At 36.4% G+C, this 16,078-nt stretch overlaps 1 protein-coding gene across 1 annotated transcript; it reads left to right on the forward strand.

The window, feature by feature from the left end:
- Positions 1-1,586: 1,586 nt before the first annotated feature.
- Positions 1,587-2,245, forward strand: LOC149236579 (protein argonaute 7-like). Its single transcript, XM_089368960.1, has 2 exons — positions 1,587-1,729; positions 1,816-2,245. Exons 1-2 carry the CDS (start codon positions 1,587-1,589, stop codon positions 2,243-2,245), a joined length of 573 nt encoding a protein of 190 aa, XP_089225086.1.
- Positions 2,246-16,078: the final 13,833 nt, after the last annotated feature.

A 16,078-nucleotide genomic window follows, 5' to 3' on the forward strand; every position in this document is an offset into this window, starting at 1 on the left:
AGGGCTACTAGGAGGTGTAGGGAAGATTTCTTCTTTTCCCTTTCCTTTTGAGTGGTCATGGGAATGAGATTCATCTTCTTCTTTATCTTGCTTAGAGCTTGATGAATCTTCACCCTTAGGCTTTCTAAAGTCCCTATACATTTCTTCTACCATAGAATTTACAGATAGGAAACTTTCTATGAATCGAGGGTCTGGCCCTATAGAACCTTGTTCTGACATTGTCTTCCAAGAATAGACTCTCCCAATTTCAGGATTAGTTTCCACCAACTCTCCTTCTCCTAATTTGAGCTTTGATCTAGTGAACATTCACAACTAAACCAACACAAGCTTGTCTAACCTTATAGCCTAGAGCTCTGATACCACTTGATCTGATAATCACCCTATGAGTGACCTCAGTTGAAGATTTATTAAACAAAAGGTATTACAGACTCATGTGATGGTGTGTGTGTTGTGTGTTATTGAAACAACGAATCGATTAGATTGCCAATACACAGAAAATAAGTGGAAAGACAACAGAGAAATACAGTAACCAACACAAATGTTGGACACCTAATCCTCAATGGGTTAGTGTGGAAGATGAATGGACAAAAGGAGTCCAAGAGACCTTGGGATGTGAAACCCAACGGTCACAACATGTACTATAAATGTAAATCATTTGTTAATAAAAATTGTACTTGCATGTTTTATCTTTCATATTCCTCTGCTGCCCATGTGTGTTTAACATGGTATCAGAGCAGGCATATTCCTGCCCTACATAATTTCTTTGAGCCATTTGTTTTATGGTCTTTATGAGCAGGTCCTATTTTTAGTATTCCTACCTTTGTAACTCCATTTTCTGCCTATTTTCTTGTTCTTCTCATATTTCAGAACTGACACCCCTAACCTGCTCAATCTTGTGTGAGCCACTATTTTTTTGGCATTAGTATACATTTCAACTCTACCATCTATTGTTTTGTTGTCATTCTGAGTCTAGCGTGAAAAATGATCCTCCTCACTCTGCACCTACTCAATGCACTGAATTTTGTCTGAAAACATTCTTCTTTTGTCTCCTGTCAGATAACAATTCACTGACTATCGGCCAACCCATGATCGACATATACAAATGCCTGTAACAAATCCTTACATGTGTTGGTTCATATGCGTTGGTTGAATGCTACGTATATGCCGGTCAAAGTATTCAAGTGGACTGCATTTCTTCCTACGTCTGGTCCGCTCCCTTTACGGGACTGGTTAAGAGGTTCTTATATGACTGTTACATTGTGAGCTGCAATAAAATGGCGATTTTAACTATCATGAACTTATTCAGGACAACGATTATTGCAAACCCTGGTGCATCAAGCGTTACCTATTCTGGAGTCGTTGGAACGTTTGCTAGAACTTGCCACACCTACCACATTGTAAACCTTGGCTCTCAAACTGCAGTTTTTCCTGTCAAAGTCTTCTCAAATATCTGAACTAGAGTGCTTAATAGCTGCACCAAGTGACTCGTATCTGGTCCATTTAGATTGTTGTTCAGGGAAAAGAAAAGGAAAAATAAAAGCTGAGATGATGTTGGAGAGTCTGTCCTTGTATCATCGCTCTAGAATATGAGCGAGTTCCCTGATTTGCTGGACTTTGTAACCCCTAACCGGCATTCTGTTAATGTGACGGGCCATGCCAGCATTACAGTGGATTGGAAAGAAAGCCCTGAGGCTCAATCTTTGAGGCCAACGTGTATTGCAGATAAGCGGTGAACGTGTATTGGAGGAACCAGTGGATGAAAAGAACAAGGTGTGCGTTGAAGAACTGGTATGAGAATCGAATATTGGTGGGAAGAAGTCATTATCCCAAGAAATTTGAACGAGATGCAGATATTGGCGGTGCAGCAGTGGCCGCAAGGGGCTTTTATCAAAGTCTGAGGCCCACGACTCAAGGATTAGTGTTGAACGTAGACCTATCTGCAATAGTTTTTCACAAGAGCATTTCCGTGCTTGAGTATTTATGGGAGAATTGTAAAATTGACTGCAGAGAGAACCAAGCTCTCTCTGAAAGAGAGATAAGTGAAGCAAAGAAAGTTCTCAAGGGGTTGAAAATTAAAGTTATCCACAGACGGTATTCTCAGAATTTCACAATAGTAGGACTGACAAAACAGGTGACCACAGAAATCAAATTTCTCATGACCGAGGACAATGGCACTCAGCGAATGGTTACTATGGTGGAATTTTTCAGGAAAATTGCTTTCCAGCTGATCCGATCCACTGATTGAAAGCGTTGAGTGGCACCTCACCAAGATAGATTACACTGGTCTGGTTCGAGAAGAGGGTTGAGTAGCCTTACAGCTGTTGTGTCATAGTTATAGAGCCAGATTTGTTTGAGCCACATTGCAGAATAGTTGGGCGTAAATATATATAGCTATATATATATATATATATATATATATATATATATATATATATATATATATATATATATATATATGTAGCAAGAACAGTGGAGGACCAATCAGATCACACAACCGTAGAATTGTGATGGACGATGGAAATTGGGCATTGCACAGTGGTAGTCGTATTAGCGGGTCACTGGAGTGATAAAGGCTATAGACACCCCGATACAAGTCTTACAACATAATATATTCACATTGTCGATCCCGTGGTCGTTATAGTTGCGATCTATCTATCGTTTATGATAAGACCGACAGGTGGCCACAACCCTCCATACACTGAAATTCCAAGGCCAATAGGCCATGTTCCGGATCTTCACCATCATGGAGCCGAGGAGTAGACATAATTTGTAGGTCACTCGCATTTTGTCCAAGAGATGTAGGTGAACCAATAATGTGTAAGAGTGAAGGAACAATATTCACATTCCAATTAGCTATTGCCTTGCCTGGACATCAGTGAAAGCAAAGAAAAACTGAATTATATTCCCATGGAGTATTGTATTCTGGTTTCCTCAAGATAACTTGAACGGTTACCAGTCAAAGAATTTTAGTCGAATTGCCTACCCATCTGCTGATGAAAGACGGTGTAGCTGCCAGAAAATTTGTAAGATGAAATGAAATTGTAGGAGTTCAAACTCAGCGGAGGACCAGGTATTCTAGATTCGCTCAGGCAATAATTTCATTATCTTCCAAAACTGTTTATTGCTTCTGTTGGGAAGCCGATCGATATATGTATATATATATATATATATATATATATATATATATATATATATATATATATATATATATATATATAGATATATAGATATATATATATATATATATATATATATATAGATATATATATATATATATATATATATATATATATATATATATATATATATATATATATATATATATATATATATATATCTATATATATATATATATATATATATATATATATCTATATATCTATATATATATATATATATATATATATATATATATATATATATATATATATATATATATATATATATATATATATATAGATATACGTGCGTTGAGCTTGGATTCATGTTATTGCGTTGGCATTGTAAGTCTATTTGGTATAATAGAAATCCTGTAATACCTCCTCGATACCACTGGGCATTTGATATGGGTTTTCTCCTTTCCCATGATGAACAACAGACTTTGGAGTAGAGAAGTCATCACTTTATTCTTCGTGTTGTACACATTTATGTCTCTCTTAACTTCACTGTTTCTATACTATATATATGCAGAAGAGGGTGTTTATTATAAGGTAATATTAACAAAATGCATCCTTCGCTTACATAATACAGATAGAAGGTTACAGTTTTGAGCGTTTAACAAACAAAAAGAGGTTATAATTATCATAGTTATAGTCCATTTGGTCTGCAAACTTGCAAATTCTCATTTAATCAACCAGTTTTGTGTAAATTATAGCGCAAGGTATTATAGTTGGAGAAAATAGCTAGATTTGATGATGTATTAGAGTTACTGAATACATTAATACACTCCACTATTGGTGGGATGATAAACTTCAACAAATACACTCTTTGTGACATTCAGACCTACCTGCATGATGCACAAGAAAAGATTGATTTTTTGCAACTAGAATCTCAGTTCCAGCAAGATGAGCTTCAACAGATTTGTAATTCCAAATTGTTTTCTGCTCAAAACAATATGTTGTTCAAGGTTAAAACAAACACCCATCAACAACCAGCAAGCGGTGAAATTAGTAAGATTGAGGTTGAATCAAATCCAGAACCCAATAAAGCAGCAATTGTACATGCAAATGCAAAAACTCAGTCTGCACTTCCCAAGCCCATCATCAGACCTTGGGAACATCTTGTCCACAACAAGCACAGAACTGGTCTTGGATATGAAAAGGACTTGTCCTTTCATATTCCAGACTACTCAAAGCCCATTCAATTTCAAAGTGCTGGATTCACTCATGACAGTTCACTGTCAGCTATTCCAGATTTTGCCCCTCTTCCACAGCAACAAAAACAATAATAGATCGTGAAATTCCAATGCTGTGACCGAGTTGGCCATTTGAAAGATCACTATTTTGATCTTCATCCATGTAAGCACTTTCATAAAACCAACCATTCTTCACATAGATGCTTTAGAAACAAACGTCCTGCAAGAAAAAAGATTCATCTTGGATGGATCGCTTCTTCGCAATGGGCACCAACAACCAAGAAGATATTCCAATCACATGTAAGAACTTGTTCCAGAGTATTGAACAGTCTTGCAGTTGAGTTTTCTCCATCATCTCACCTTGTATCTGACAGAGGCGAAAATCATGGTCATCTACAAGTTTCAAAGCCACATCAAGTGAGTCTGAGCCACAACCTACCACACCAGTTCCAGAGTTGTATCCAAAAACAAAGATGCCCCTGAGCATGCCTCCAGTTAGTAATCTGGGACACTTCCCCTAGTAGAAGACTTCAGCTTCTTGCCAGTTTCAGAAGAATTACAGGAACAAAATTGAGAACACTTCCTCTAGTAGAAGACTCCAGCTTCTTGCCAGTTTTGGAAGAGTTCCAGGAATTTCATTAAGCATTCTAGAGTTTTTGGTCATCCTTAAACCATCACAGGTTGAGACTTCCCTTTTGAGGTTGAAGTTCTCCCTTTTATGCGAGGTGAGACCTCCCTTTATTTGTTGAAGGTTTCCCTCTTCAAAGCAATAGGAGCACTTCCTCTAGCAGAAGACTTCAGCTTCTTACCAGTTTTGGAAGAGTTCCGGGAACTGCACTAAGCATTCCAGTGTTGGTGGCCATCCTTAAACCACCACCCTTTATACCAACATTTCATAGAGCACATTCAGTCTAGTGTTGCCATGCATTTTTTGCACATTTTGTATTATAGCTCTCTTCTTGGACTCATACATAACCCTTCAGATTAAGGGGGGGAATGTCGGACACCTAATCCTCAATGGGTTAGTGTGGAAGTTGAATGGACAAAAGGAGTCCAAGAGACCTTGGGATATGAAACCCAACGGTCAGAACATGTACTATAAATGTAAATAATTTGTTAATAAAAAGTGTACTTGCATGTTTTATCTTTCATATTCCTCTATTGCCCATGTGTGTTTAACAACAAAGACACAAGCAATTTTTAATAAGGAGTTCACCCTATCCTCTAGGGCTATGTCTCTGGTCCAGCTTCAGTGGTGACCTTGTTTTATTGTGTCTTTTAGCAGAGAAATTACAATGCACAGACTCAATATGAGTTCTCCTAAAGCAGATTTTGCTTGGCAGGGTGGTTCTTGGATTCCCCAAGCCACTCGGAGTACATAGACTCTCGTTCTTCCTACCAACTCTGTGACCCTTGGTCTATAGTGGAAAGAGCCAACTATGGTGCTCAATCCGGATAGATTCCTCTATGGGAAGGATTGAATCTTCAAGCTCTCTGGTGCTCGATGCTGCCTTTGGTCAGCTCAGCCCTCTGTCTCCTCTGCTTGGCTTTACTACTCCCTGTGCTCAGTCCTCCTCTCAAGGTTCACTGTTCATTGTCTCTCTTGGTCGCTTGGACTCTTCTCTATTCCTCCTCTTTCTGTCTCTATTCCTCTGTCTCTGTTCATGGCTTTAGCCATTCAATCTCCATGCCCGTTCGCTTCCTCTCCTGCTTACGTCGATTTGCCTATCGCCTGTGTGCTGGGAGTTCCCTGTTCGGCATCAGCATGAACACTCGGGAAGTAGCCATGCGTCCCCATTGGAATAGTGCCAGCCTACTCGTCGATTCGTTTCTTCAATTATGTCGTGGATATGTTCTTTCTCCACCGTGGCGGTCAACGGATTCCAAATCCCCTTAAATCGCGGCTTAATTCCCTGTCAATTCTACTTCTATCTATCGAGCGCAATCTCAGCCATCCAATCTAGGCTCCTCAAGATCCGACGTCATATGCACATCGAGCGCGGTTGACTTGCTCAACCGATAACGCACAATCACAGTGGTTTTTCTCTCACCTCTGCTGCCACGCGTCGATCACTCAGTTGTCCTCCAAAACCTCTTACCATTTAAGGGCACCCTGATCAACCCGCCGGTTTCTAGGTCATGGGTCCCACCATCATATGTTGGTGCTTTTCGTTTCTCTGCGCATGGTCCTCTGGCTCCCTACGTGACCGAGTGCTTAAGGCTCTTCCATTTCGGCCTTGTTCGCCCAGCGATAATCGCGCATCGAAAATCAGCTCCTTTTCTTGTTCTTGGGCTCCCAAGGGCTACATCGACCTCCCGCACAGTCTCCATGGGCCTCGGTCAGTGCACTTTGACCGAGGTCCTCGTTGTTCTGCACTAGCTGCCATGGCCACTGGTTCAGGGTGTTTCCGATTGCTGTTTTGGATTCTTCAAGGATTTGTTTCATCCCGATACAGTCATGGTTCTTTGACAGTCATTTATGGATCTAATTTGGATCACCTCTTAATTTTGTACAAACCTTGGGTTGATAATTAAAGTCGGTAGTCTTGAGACTTGCAACATTCTTGTTGCGAGGTGCATCACTTTTTGATGCCGTTGCTGGGGAGGTGTCAAAGTTTTGCATTATTTTCTTCCCTATTTGATTCATTTATTTTTACTTTTTGCAAAAACAAAAAAATAATTGCATCAGGCATATTACATTTCAAAAATAGGAAAGTGCATTGCATTAGTGTTTTCATTCAATCATAAAAACAAAAACATAATGTCTCCAACACCAACCCACCCCCCCGATTTGATCATGTGGTGTAGTAAGAGCCACATCACCATTCACTCTTGCAAGTAGAATAAGAATATGGAAAATAATGTAGAAGAAATGGATGGGCATGATGACAATGAGGAAGATCCTCTCAGATTTCCCATTCAAGATACTAATATTAATGTGCGCATGAAAAACATCCCTCCATCTTTTCTTCCAAAATTTCGTGGTCTAAGGTCAGAGGATCTGGAAACCTTTCTCTTTTAATTTGAATTTTTTTGTAGATCTTATGGTTACTTATTAAAAACTTAAAATTGAGATTGTTTTCAGAAGCATTGAAGGATAGAGCTCTTAAATGGTTCATGAGTTTAGGGACTATTTCAGTAAGATCATGGAGTGAGATGGAAAATATATTTTTAGAAAAATATAAAGATCATGATCTTAAATAAGAAATCTTTAGAGGGAATCAAAGAGAATATGAGAGCCTTGATGATCTAATAGAGATGTTCATGTATAATATTAAGAGGGAAAAACTACATCATTTAGGATCCAACATACTAAAAACACTCTTACTTAGAACAATTAGGGATGAGTTGATTGGTCTACTTAATATCATGAGTATAGGTGATGTATATAATTGAGGAAATTTTTTGAAACATGAAAACACATATCAAGAGGAAAATCAAGAGTAGGTAAATCAGCATCAAGATCGGTAAGTAAAGGTAAACTTGGAAATTTGTTTAATGATTTTAAAACAGAATTTTTTTACAATCTAACCAAACAAGTAGAAATGTTAAGAATGCAAGATGAAGGAAAAGAAAATGTTGATATTTGTGTTGCAAAATCATATGATGTTAAACATTTTCCATCAGTACCAAGGTTGAAGGAAGTTTACCAAGAGGACATTGGAGCAAGTCAATTGCCAATGCAGCTACATTATGTAGCTCTATGAGGAGCATGGTAGCCTATTTAGCCTGATATGATGCAAGAACCTAATTCAAAATTTCAAGGTTATGCATATCCACCTAAAAGAAATTGGAACACACCCTTTCCTTGGAAACATTGGTCATCTGAACCCCAAACCAATCTTGGCAACAACGTTGGCAAGGAACTTATGGGAGACATCGACAATATCCTCAGTATTTTCCTTAATATCCTCCATACGAAGCTCCATGTTATCCTTACCATTCACCTCCACCACAAACACAACCCCATCCACATCCATCTCAAATATACACTCCCACTTAACTACCTTTACCACCATTCCCAAACCCACACATTGAAGTAGCTCAACCAACTTATAATTTTGAGGTACAACACTTCCAAACATCTCCTCTTGTGATCAATGGTATTCATCATAGCTCAGGAAGAGTATTACAAAAAAGATATCATCTTGATATCATTAAAGGACCACATCCAAAAGAATAAGATTCAAATAAGAAGACCACAGAACCATGGGTTGCGATTGATGAAGAGTAGACATCAAAATCAAAGATTGAGAGAACTACCTCATGGTTAACATCAAATCCTTCATGTATTCAAGAGAAAAATCAACAAAAAGAGGAGGATTTGAAGGTCATGGTAAAAGAAGACATGAATAATGATCTAGATAAGTAAGAAAATCAAGGACATCAAAGTTATATTGAGGTTTGGTTCCAGAAAATCAACAAGATGGATCATCACTCTCTTCTTCAACTATGTTTGATCCTTTCAAGGTCAAATCATTTGGTCTCTGAAGTCCAGGTACATGTCAAAGCATACATTTCAAGCCTACACATCATTTTGCCTGTCATCTTGATGTGCACATGGCTCCATTGGAAGTATTCTTATACTTGAAAGTGATTTTGCCTTTCAAGTAGGGTAGGGTAGAAAAAAAAACAAAATGAAAAATAAGAGAAAAAAATTAAAATCTAAGGTGAAATCCTCCTTGGAGGCACCTCAGATTGGCTCATTGATTGAAAACCTCTATGAGGCAATCAATGGGTTGGAAAAAAGAAAAAGAAAAAAAAAAATAAGATCCTAGTTGAAAACATCCTTTCAGGGGCCTAGGTAAACCTGCTAGTTGAAAACCTCATTGAGGCAGCTAGTAGGCTTACAATAAAAAAAAAGAAAAAAAAAATAAAAGAATCATTTCTCCATGCATGCATGTAATCTCCAACATATGCAAGCAACAAGAACAATTTGGTACCAAAAGGAAAATTGGTCAAGCCTAGTCAAAAGAAGTCAAATTTTGACTTTCTCCTACTTCGCCCAAATGCTCCAACAAGGCCAATGTCATGCCAATTCATCACCCCATCTATTTCACCATCTACCCATCATTCTGAATATTCTATCACTCATTTTCCTTGTTGTCCTAAAAATCTACAGAATGCTCTGTTTTACTATAGGATATAAAAATACATAGAGAAAAAATTTGTTTTTTCCATAACTTGAAAACCATGCATCCATTTTCCAAGATGTTTTAGGGGGGATGCATATGTATTATGGTAACATGATCAAGAAATTTTAGAAAATTCTAGTGCACGGTTTCCAAGAAATTGGCCTCCATCATTTTTAGCCATTTTTACATTTTCTCAATATCCATGCATTGATTCAAAAAATGTTTCATTGGGGGATGCATATGGATGATGGTGACCTACCCAAGCAATTTCAATAAATTCTAGTGCACTGTTTCCAAGATATTGACCTCCACCACCTTCAGCTATTTTTATTTTTTCTTGAGATCCGTGCATCCATTGACCAAAATTTTTCTATGGGAAGGTGCATAATGATGATGGCAACATGCTCAAAAAATTTCAGCTCAATCCAGTCTACTATTTGGGAGATATGGACAAAACAAATCATTGTCCTATAAACCTACAGGAACAAAACAACACCTACAGGATTGGCAGTGAGCAGTTTTAAAGGAGATCCAAAGGTCAAAGAATCTCTTCCAGTGCTTAGCAGCAACATCAGGATCATCAACATCACCATCCAACACCTACACATCAACTTCAACTCAGCAGCAACATGAATGTCTCTCCAACAATCATGAGGTAGGTACAAGTATGCAATATTCTTGACCTCTTCTCTAGAGCATATTATAGTTAGAAATTTGTTGTTACTGCATGAGAGATAAGGTTTTATAAGCTAAGTATTGGTCATCAGTCTTAGCCACCTTTAGCTAGTTAGTTGAAACTTACTCCTTCACTCATGCAATGTTGAAAAGTCAAATTAGGAAGGGTGATGATTTCAAGGAATGCGGACAACAGTTAAAAGAAGATTTTTTTGCAAAGGGAAAAGTCACTATCGCAATCCAATCCCTCCATCCACTTCATATTCACTATCTATTCATCATTCATCCATCCCATTTCATTGTAGAAAAAAAAACAAAGAGCGCATCCTCTCCATTTTCATGAAATTTCCATTTGCAAGTCAGCAAGAACGACAGTCAAAGAGAAAAGGAGGATCACAAAGAGACCCCTATCACTCACATTTTTATTTTACCACTCATTACCATTCATTCCTGCACCATTTCTATCATTTTTTCCAGTCCTTTACTTCAGTTTACAAAGGGACTGTGTTTTCTATAGGATGATCCTGTAGGAACTACAGTGACCCATAAATCCTACAAGAGGTGTCTAAATGGTGTAACAAGGTAGCATATGGTTGATAAGGGTGTGGAAGACCTTGCCAAACTAAAAAATATTCAAGAACTCATCTTGAATAAGGGCAAGAAAGCAAGCTAATGGTCTCAAGAAACAATGATTTTTCTTTGAACAAATATGTTTTTGGGTTTGTCCTTGCAAAGCTTACAACCAAGATTCTTAATGCAAAAGAGAGAGCCCACCAGAGCCATGGATGAGGCACAATGAGGTCACTAATTTTCTCAAAGGATGAGCAACACTTTTGGCAGGGGGTATGATGAGCCTCTAAATTAGACATAAATTAAGGATCATGCCTCTAATTTAAAACATAAAGTAAGGCCTATGACCATCCTTTAGCACATTAAGCCTCTCTTTTTGCATTAGATAATTTATTTTTAACCTTAATATATTCATTACAAAGGTTTATGAATAATTGAATATTTGTGCGTAATATTATTTATTTTTTGTGGAATATTATGAGAACATTCGGAAAATTATGAAGAGTTAGAGGAGGAGATAATTTAGGGACTTGTTCGCTACTACTATAGGATCAATAATAAATAATAATTCAATAAGATATTATGGAATTATGGCACAAATTGTGGAACTCCAATGTTTGAGAAAATCTAGAATGTGTTCCAGTAATCACGGGAGAAGATCCACCAATCAAGGGAGTAGATCCACTAATCAAGGGATTTTGGTGTGGAAAGCTTCCTCCATCCATGGGGAATTATTCTTAACCATTTCGTATAAGTACCAAGTCAAATTTTCATCTAGGGAATGATTGCAAAAATCTAGGAATGTGTTCCCTGCGATTTAATGCAAATTCCTAGTATTGGGGACTAGATCCACTAATAAAGGGATTTTGGTGGGGAAAGCTTCCTCTATTCATGGGGAATGATTCCTAATCATCTTTTATAAATACCAAGTCGAATTTTCCTCTACGGGAGAGGTTTTTCATTAGTGTTATTGTGGAGAGAGCTTGTATTTTTGCAGCTCCATTGTATTTTCTTGCAGGGATGTAATTCTATTGATGGAAATAATGAAGATTGGTCTCATGTTCAACTTTTAAATCTTTTTCTCCACCATAGGTCTCTGAGTTTCCTTTGGCTTGGCCATTCCAAGAACCTCAAAGCCCTTTTGTATAATTTTCTTTCCTTCTTTTCATTTCTTATTCACATGCATCTCTAGCTTTTATTTCTTTCTATTTCTGCATTTAGTATTAATGATTTCTTGTTGTGGGATCGAGTTAAATGGTTTATGTAAGTTGTTTTTCAAGATCGCAAGAATTTTTTCATCCTTGGAGAAGATTTGGAAGTTCATAATAATCATTGATTTTCTTGGATTAGTTTTCTTATTCCCAAATCTAGATTGTTGGGTCTCCTTTTCAGCAAAGAACAATAAATTTATGCTATTTTTTAGATTTGCTAACGAGATTCAATAAAAAATTTTCCACATGCATTAGATCAAAAACACATTCTAGCTCATAAAAAAAATTACCCCATTGAATTTTCACTTTATTTGGTTAGGCATTTTTTAGATTTGCTAGCTCACTAGTTCTTGAATTTCTATGTTTTCGACTAGTAATGTTTTTTATTTTTTTTCCATACATCAACTGAGGTATTTTTGAGTGATTCCACTTGGAATAGGGACCTAAAACATCCTAGTTAATAAAAAAATTGTCCCATATAATTTGTATTTTATTTTCTTGGTCACTAAACCCTCACCAATTTCATCATTCACAAGGAAATTTCTCCAAGCTTTTTGAGCCCATCCATCTCCCAACTTTCGTTTTGAGTTCTGAGTGATCCTAGGCACTTTCTCACTCCATTCCACCCATCTACCACCTTCCCTAAGCCTTCCATCACCTCCAACACCTCACATTTTTCTCTCAGTTGTATCCTGTAGGTTCACTGTAATTCCTACAAGGTCATCCTGTAGATTTGTAGTAGACTCTATAGGTTTTCCTAAAATAGTCTGTTTTGAGGCCGAATTGATGGAAAACCTCTAGGAGGTCACCAAAAGCCTCCCAAGGGTCTCCCACAACATCCAACCATGTCTTAACACTTCCATCCAACCTCCAACATCCTTAATTCACCTTCCACATCACCAAAGGAAATGAGTTTGCATAATTGATTTTGCATGAAAAGAAAAAAAGACTATTTAAACAGACTTATTTCAATCCCTTTACTTGCACATTAGTGATTATTGATGCTTCTTACTTCCATGATTACATAGTAAAATTTTGTTTATGATAATTTAGCATTATTGCAAAGCATAGTTTCTTGGCAGTTAATTAGGAAATGGTGATTTAGCATTGAATTTTCGTCTCTTTGCTTGTACTTTCTTTCTTGCAATAGGTTAATGTTCCATTTCAAACATTTAATTTTTTGCAATTAGTTTAGGATTTGAATTAAGTACATGCACTCTATTACAACATGAAAGCAAAGGAAGGACACATTGTATTCCGTAAATATAGTGCCAACACCTCTTTAGTTTATAGGAAACTCAGGTTTATAATTAAAGTCAGTAGCCTTGAGAGTTGCAACATTCTTATTGTAATACCGAGGTGCATCACTAGGTTCAAGGCTAGAGTCCTTAGTATTACCTTGAGGCTTGTATGCCTTAATGACAGGCTCTCTCACCAATAATCATGGGAATACACCAATTTCTATTAATCGTTGGACCTTGCAAGTGGCTTGACATCCGCTCATATATTTTCTCTTTGCAAGATGTACTTAGATACCTTGGAACTCATTGACATTAATGGTGAGTTGCCTAGCATTGGTTAACGGTGTGCATCAATGGTTGGTAATGCATTGACTTCTCGTCATGCTCTACACATTTATTCTAATGATTAGAATTGTACCATCAGATGTTGTAATGATTGAAGACTATATCATTTTAACAGTTTGCAGTAGATCAAATTGTTATAACAGCAATAAAGATTTAAACCTTGTCATCAGTAAATAGAACACAGAAGAAGATCCAAATTCCTTTATTTACATACTCCATGATCCAGCAGCATCAACAAACACACTCTTCAGCATCCACAACTCATGCACGTTAAGGGTAAGTGAAGGTATGTGGTTTTCTAATTTTTAGTCATGCAATTCCTTAAAATGCTTAAAATTGTAACTTTAGAAAGTTCCTCACTTCCTTTTTCACATTGTCATATCTCTATGTGGGGGGGCGGGAATTCATATTCATACCTCATATTCACATTTCACAATATATATCACATTCATATTCCATTATCACCTTTCATATGTCATATATGTCCTTTATACACATGTCATCCTAACCAACATACTTTTCCAAACAACTACTATTGCATTATGATTCAAAACATTACATGTTTTGGAAATGATGATGATAGAATGAATGGTTGATTAAATGTTTTCAAAGTATTTTGATGCAATACAAAAATAACAAAAGTATTGTTACACAAGAACCAATATTAATAAAAGTTGGTTGCCACACAAGAACCGACCAAAGTAATATGTTTCAATCAAATATTTTTCAAAAGGAGACTTTGCAAAAGGAACAAAGTTATCAAATGATTATGCGAAGATGAAAGAATAATTAACATCAGCCAAAGTTCATATAAAATGAAGAAAATTCAAAGGATCAAATCATGTTTAAAGTAAATCAATGCAATATATTTCATGAGGACAAGCAATAAATTAAGTTGGGAGGTATGTTGTGCCACCAAATTAGCATACACTTTCACTCCATTTTCACCTTTATCGTCATTTTTGCACCTCATTTCATCACATTATCATTATATTTCCATTACCGTATGGGTTCATATTTTCATTTTCCAAAGTTATTTATTCTATGTATTTAAAGTGAATTTATGATTAAAAGTTAGAAAAATAACATGAATGTCCTTATACCTAAAGGTGGAATGAGTTTGGTGACATGTGTAGGTGATTTGGAAGGTTCGAAGACACGCTTATGTGGCCTCCAAGACTCAAATTAGAATTCTCTTGAAGATTTGAAGGATATTTGGGATATGGGTCAAGCATATCTCATGGACAAAAATTCATGGATAAAGGAGTATGTATCTCATATTGGTTGTAAGCATATGAAGGATTTGTGGATATAGGAGGCATTAGTGGATCTCCATTAATGAGTTAGTTGCTTATGTTTTTGTATAAATAGGAGTATCTCCTCCATTCCAAAAGGAGGACTCTTGGAGAATGTATCCTAACTTATGATGGAATAGAATAAAGTTTTCTTTCGACAATTTTAGATATAAATTGTCTTAATGTAGTATATGAATTTATGGAATAGTTTGTCACTTTGTTCTTAAGAGAATTGAGCTCATTCTAAAAGGATTAAACAAACATTCTATTTCATTATAGATTTTATTTTCATTTAATTACTTAGTTGTTTGAATATTTTTTTCATTATTAATGAATGTATTTTACTTTAAATCTTATCAGCATGTGAAATGACAAACAAGGGTCTAAGTTAGGCTCTCTTCCTATTTGATATGAGTAATAACTGAAATTCATTCTCTTTTTCTAGTTTCAAGTTATTTCTAAATTCTAGATTTTTGATGCTTATGAATGAATTTTAGTTGATTTATATTCAGCATGTGAGGGAACAACCAAGAGTCTAAGTTAGGCTCTCCATCTATTTGGTATGAACAATAATTAAAGTTCATTTATTTTCTTTATTTCAAGTTATTTTTAAGTTTATGGAATGGTAATGTTGTTGGAATAGAACTATGAGGAAGGACAACCAAGACCTCCTAAGTTAGAAGCCTCTTCTCTTTCTTTCTATACATCACATACTATTGCTCTTTAGTTTCTCTTCTTGAGGACAATACTGTGGGGAAGGACAACCATGACCTCCCGAATTAGGAGCATCTTCCTTTGCTTATTGCATCTTGAACTAGAAACTTTTTAGTTTTAGAAGTTATTTGTAATATGAATTTACATTCTTTATTTACATTCTAAACAAAACTCCTACAATAGTCTCATCTGAGGTCTCATATATTCTGGTTTGCTTCTAAGTTTACGAAACCCCTAGGTTGACAAGTTAAATGAAAGGGATTTAACAGACAATTAAATCACTCAACATTTACCATGATTGACCATGGTTGATTTTCATTTTGAGAAATACTTGTCAAAATGTGACATTTGAACATTATTGACTATGATTGAAGATGGTTGACCATGGTTTATTTTGATATTGAGAAAATATTTGTGATAATGTGACATTGGACCATGGCTAGCCATGATTCACCATGGTTGATAGTTGTTGACGATGGTTGAACGTGGTTGATTTTCAAATCGAGACAATTTTTGTCACAATGTGGCATTGGACCAT

The sequence above is a fragment of the Pinus tabuliformis genome, chromosome 8 (genome assembly GCF_031772625.1).
Source record: "Pinus tabuliformis cultivar Carrire ecotype Pingquan chromosome 8, CPIR1, whole genome shotgun sequence".
NCBI lineage: Eukaryota > Viridiplantae > Streptophyta > Pinopsida > Pinales > Pinaceae > Pinus > Pinus tabuliformis.

Coding starts and splice junctions, on each gene's coding strand:
- LOC149236579 (XM_089368960.1), top strand. CDS start 1,587: ATGAGCGAGTTCCCTGATTTGCTGGACTTTGTAACCCCTAACCGGCAT. Junction 1,730..1,815: donor ACGTGTATTGCAGATAAGCG/GTGAACGTGTAT, acceptor ATTGGTGGGAAG/AAGTCATTATCCCAAGAAAT.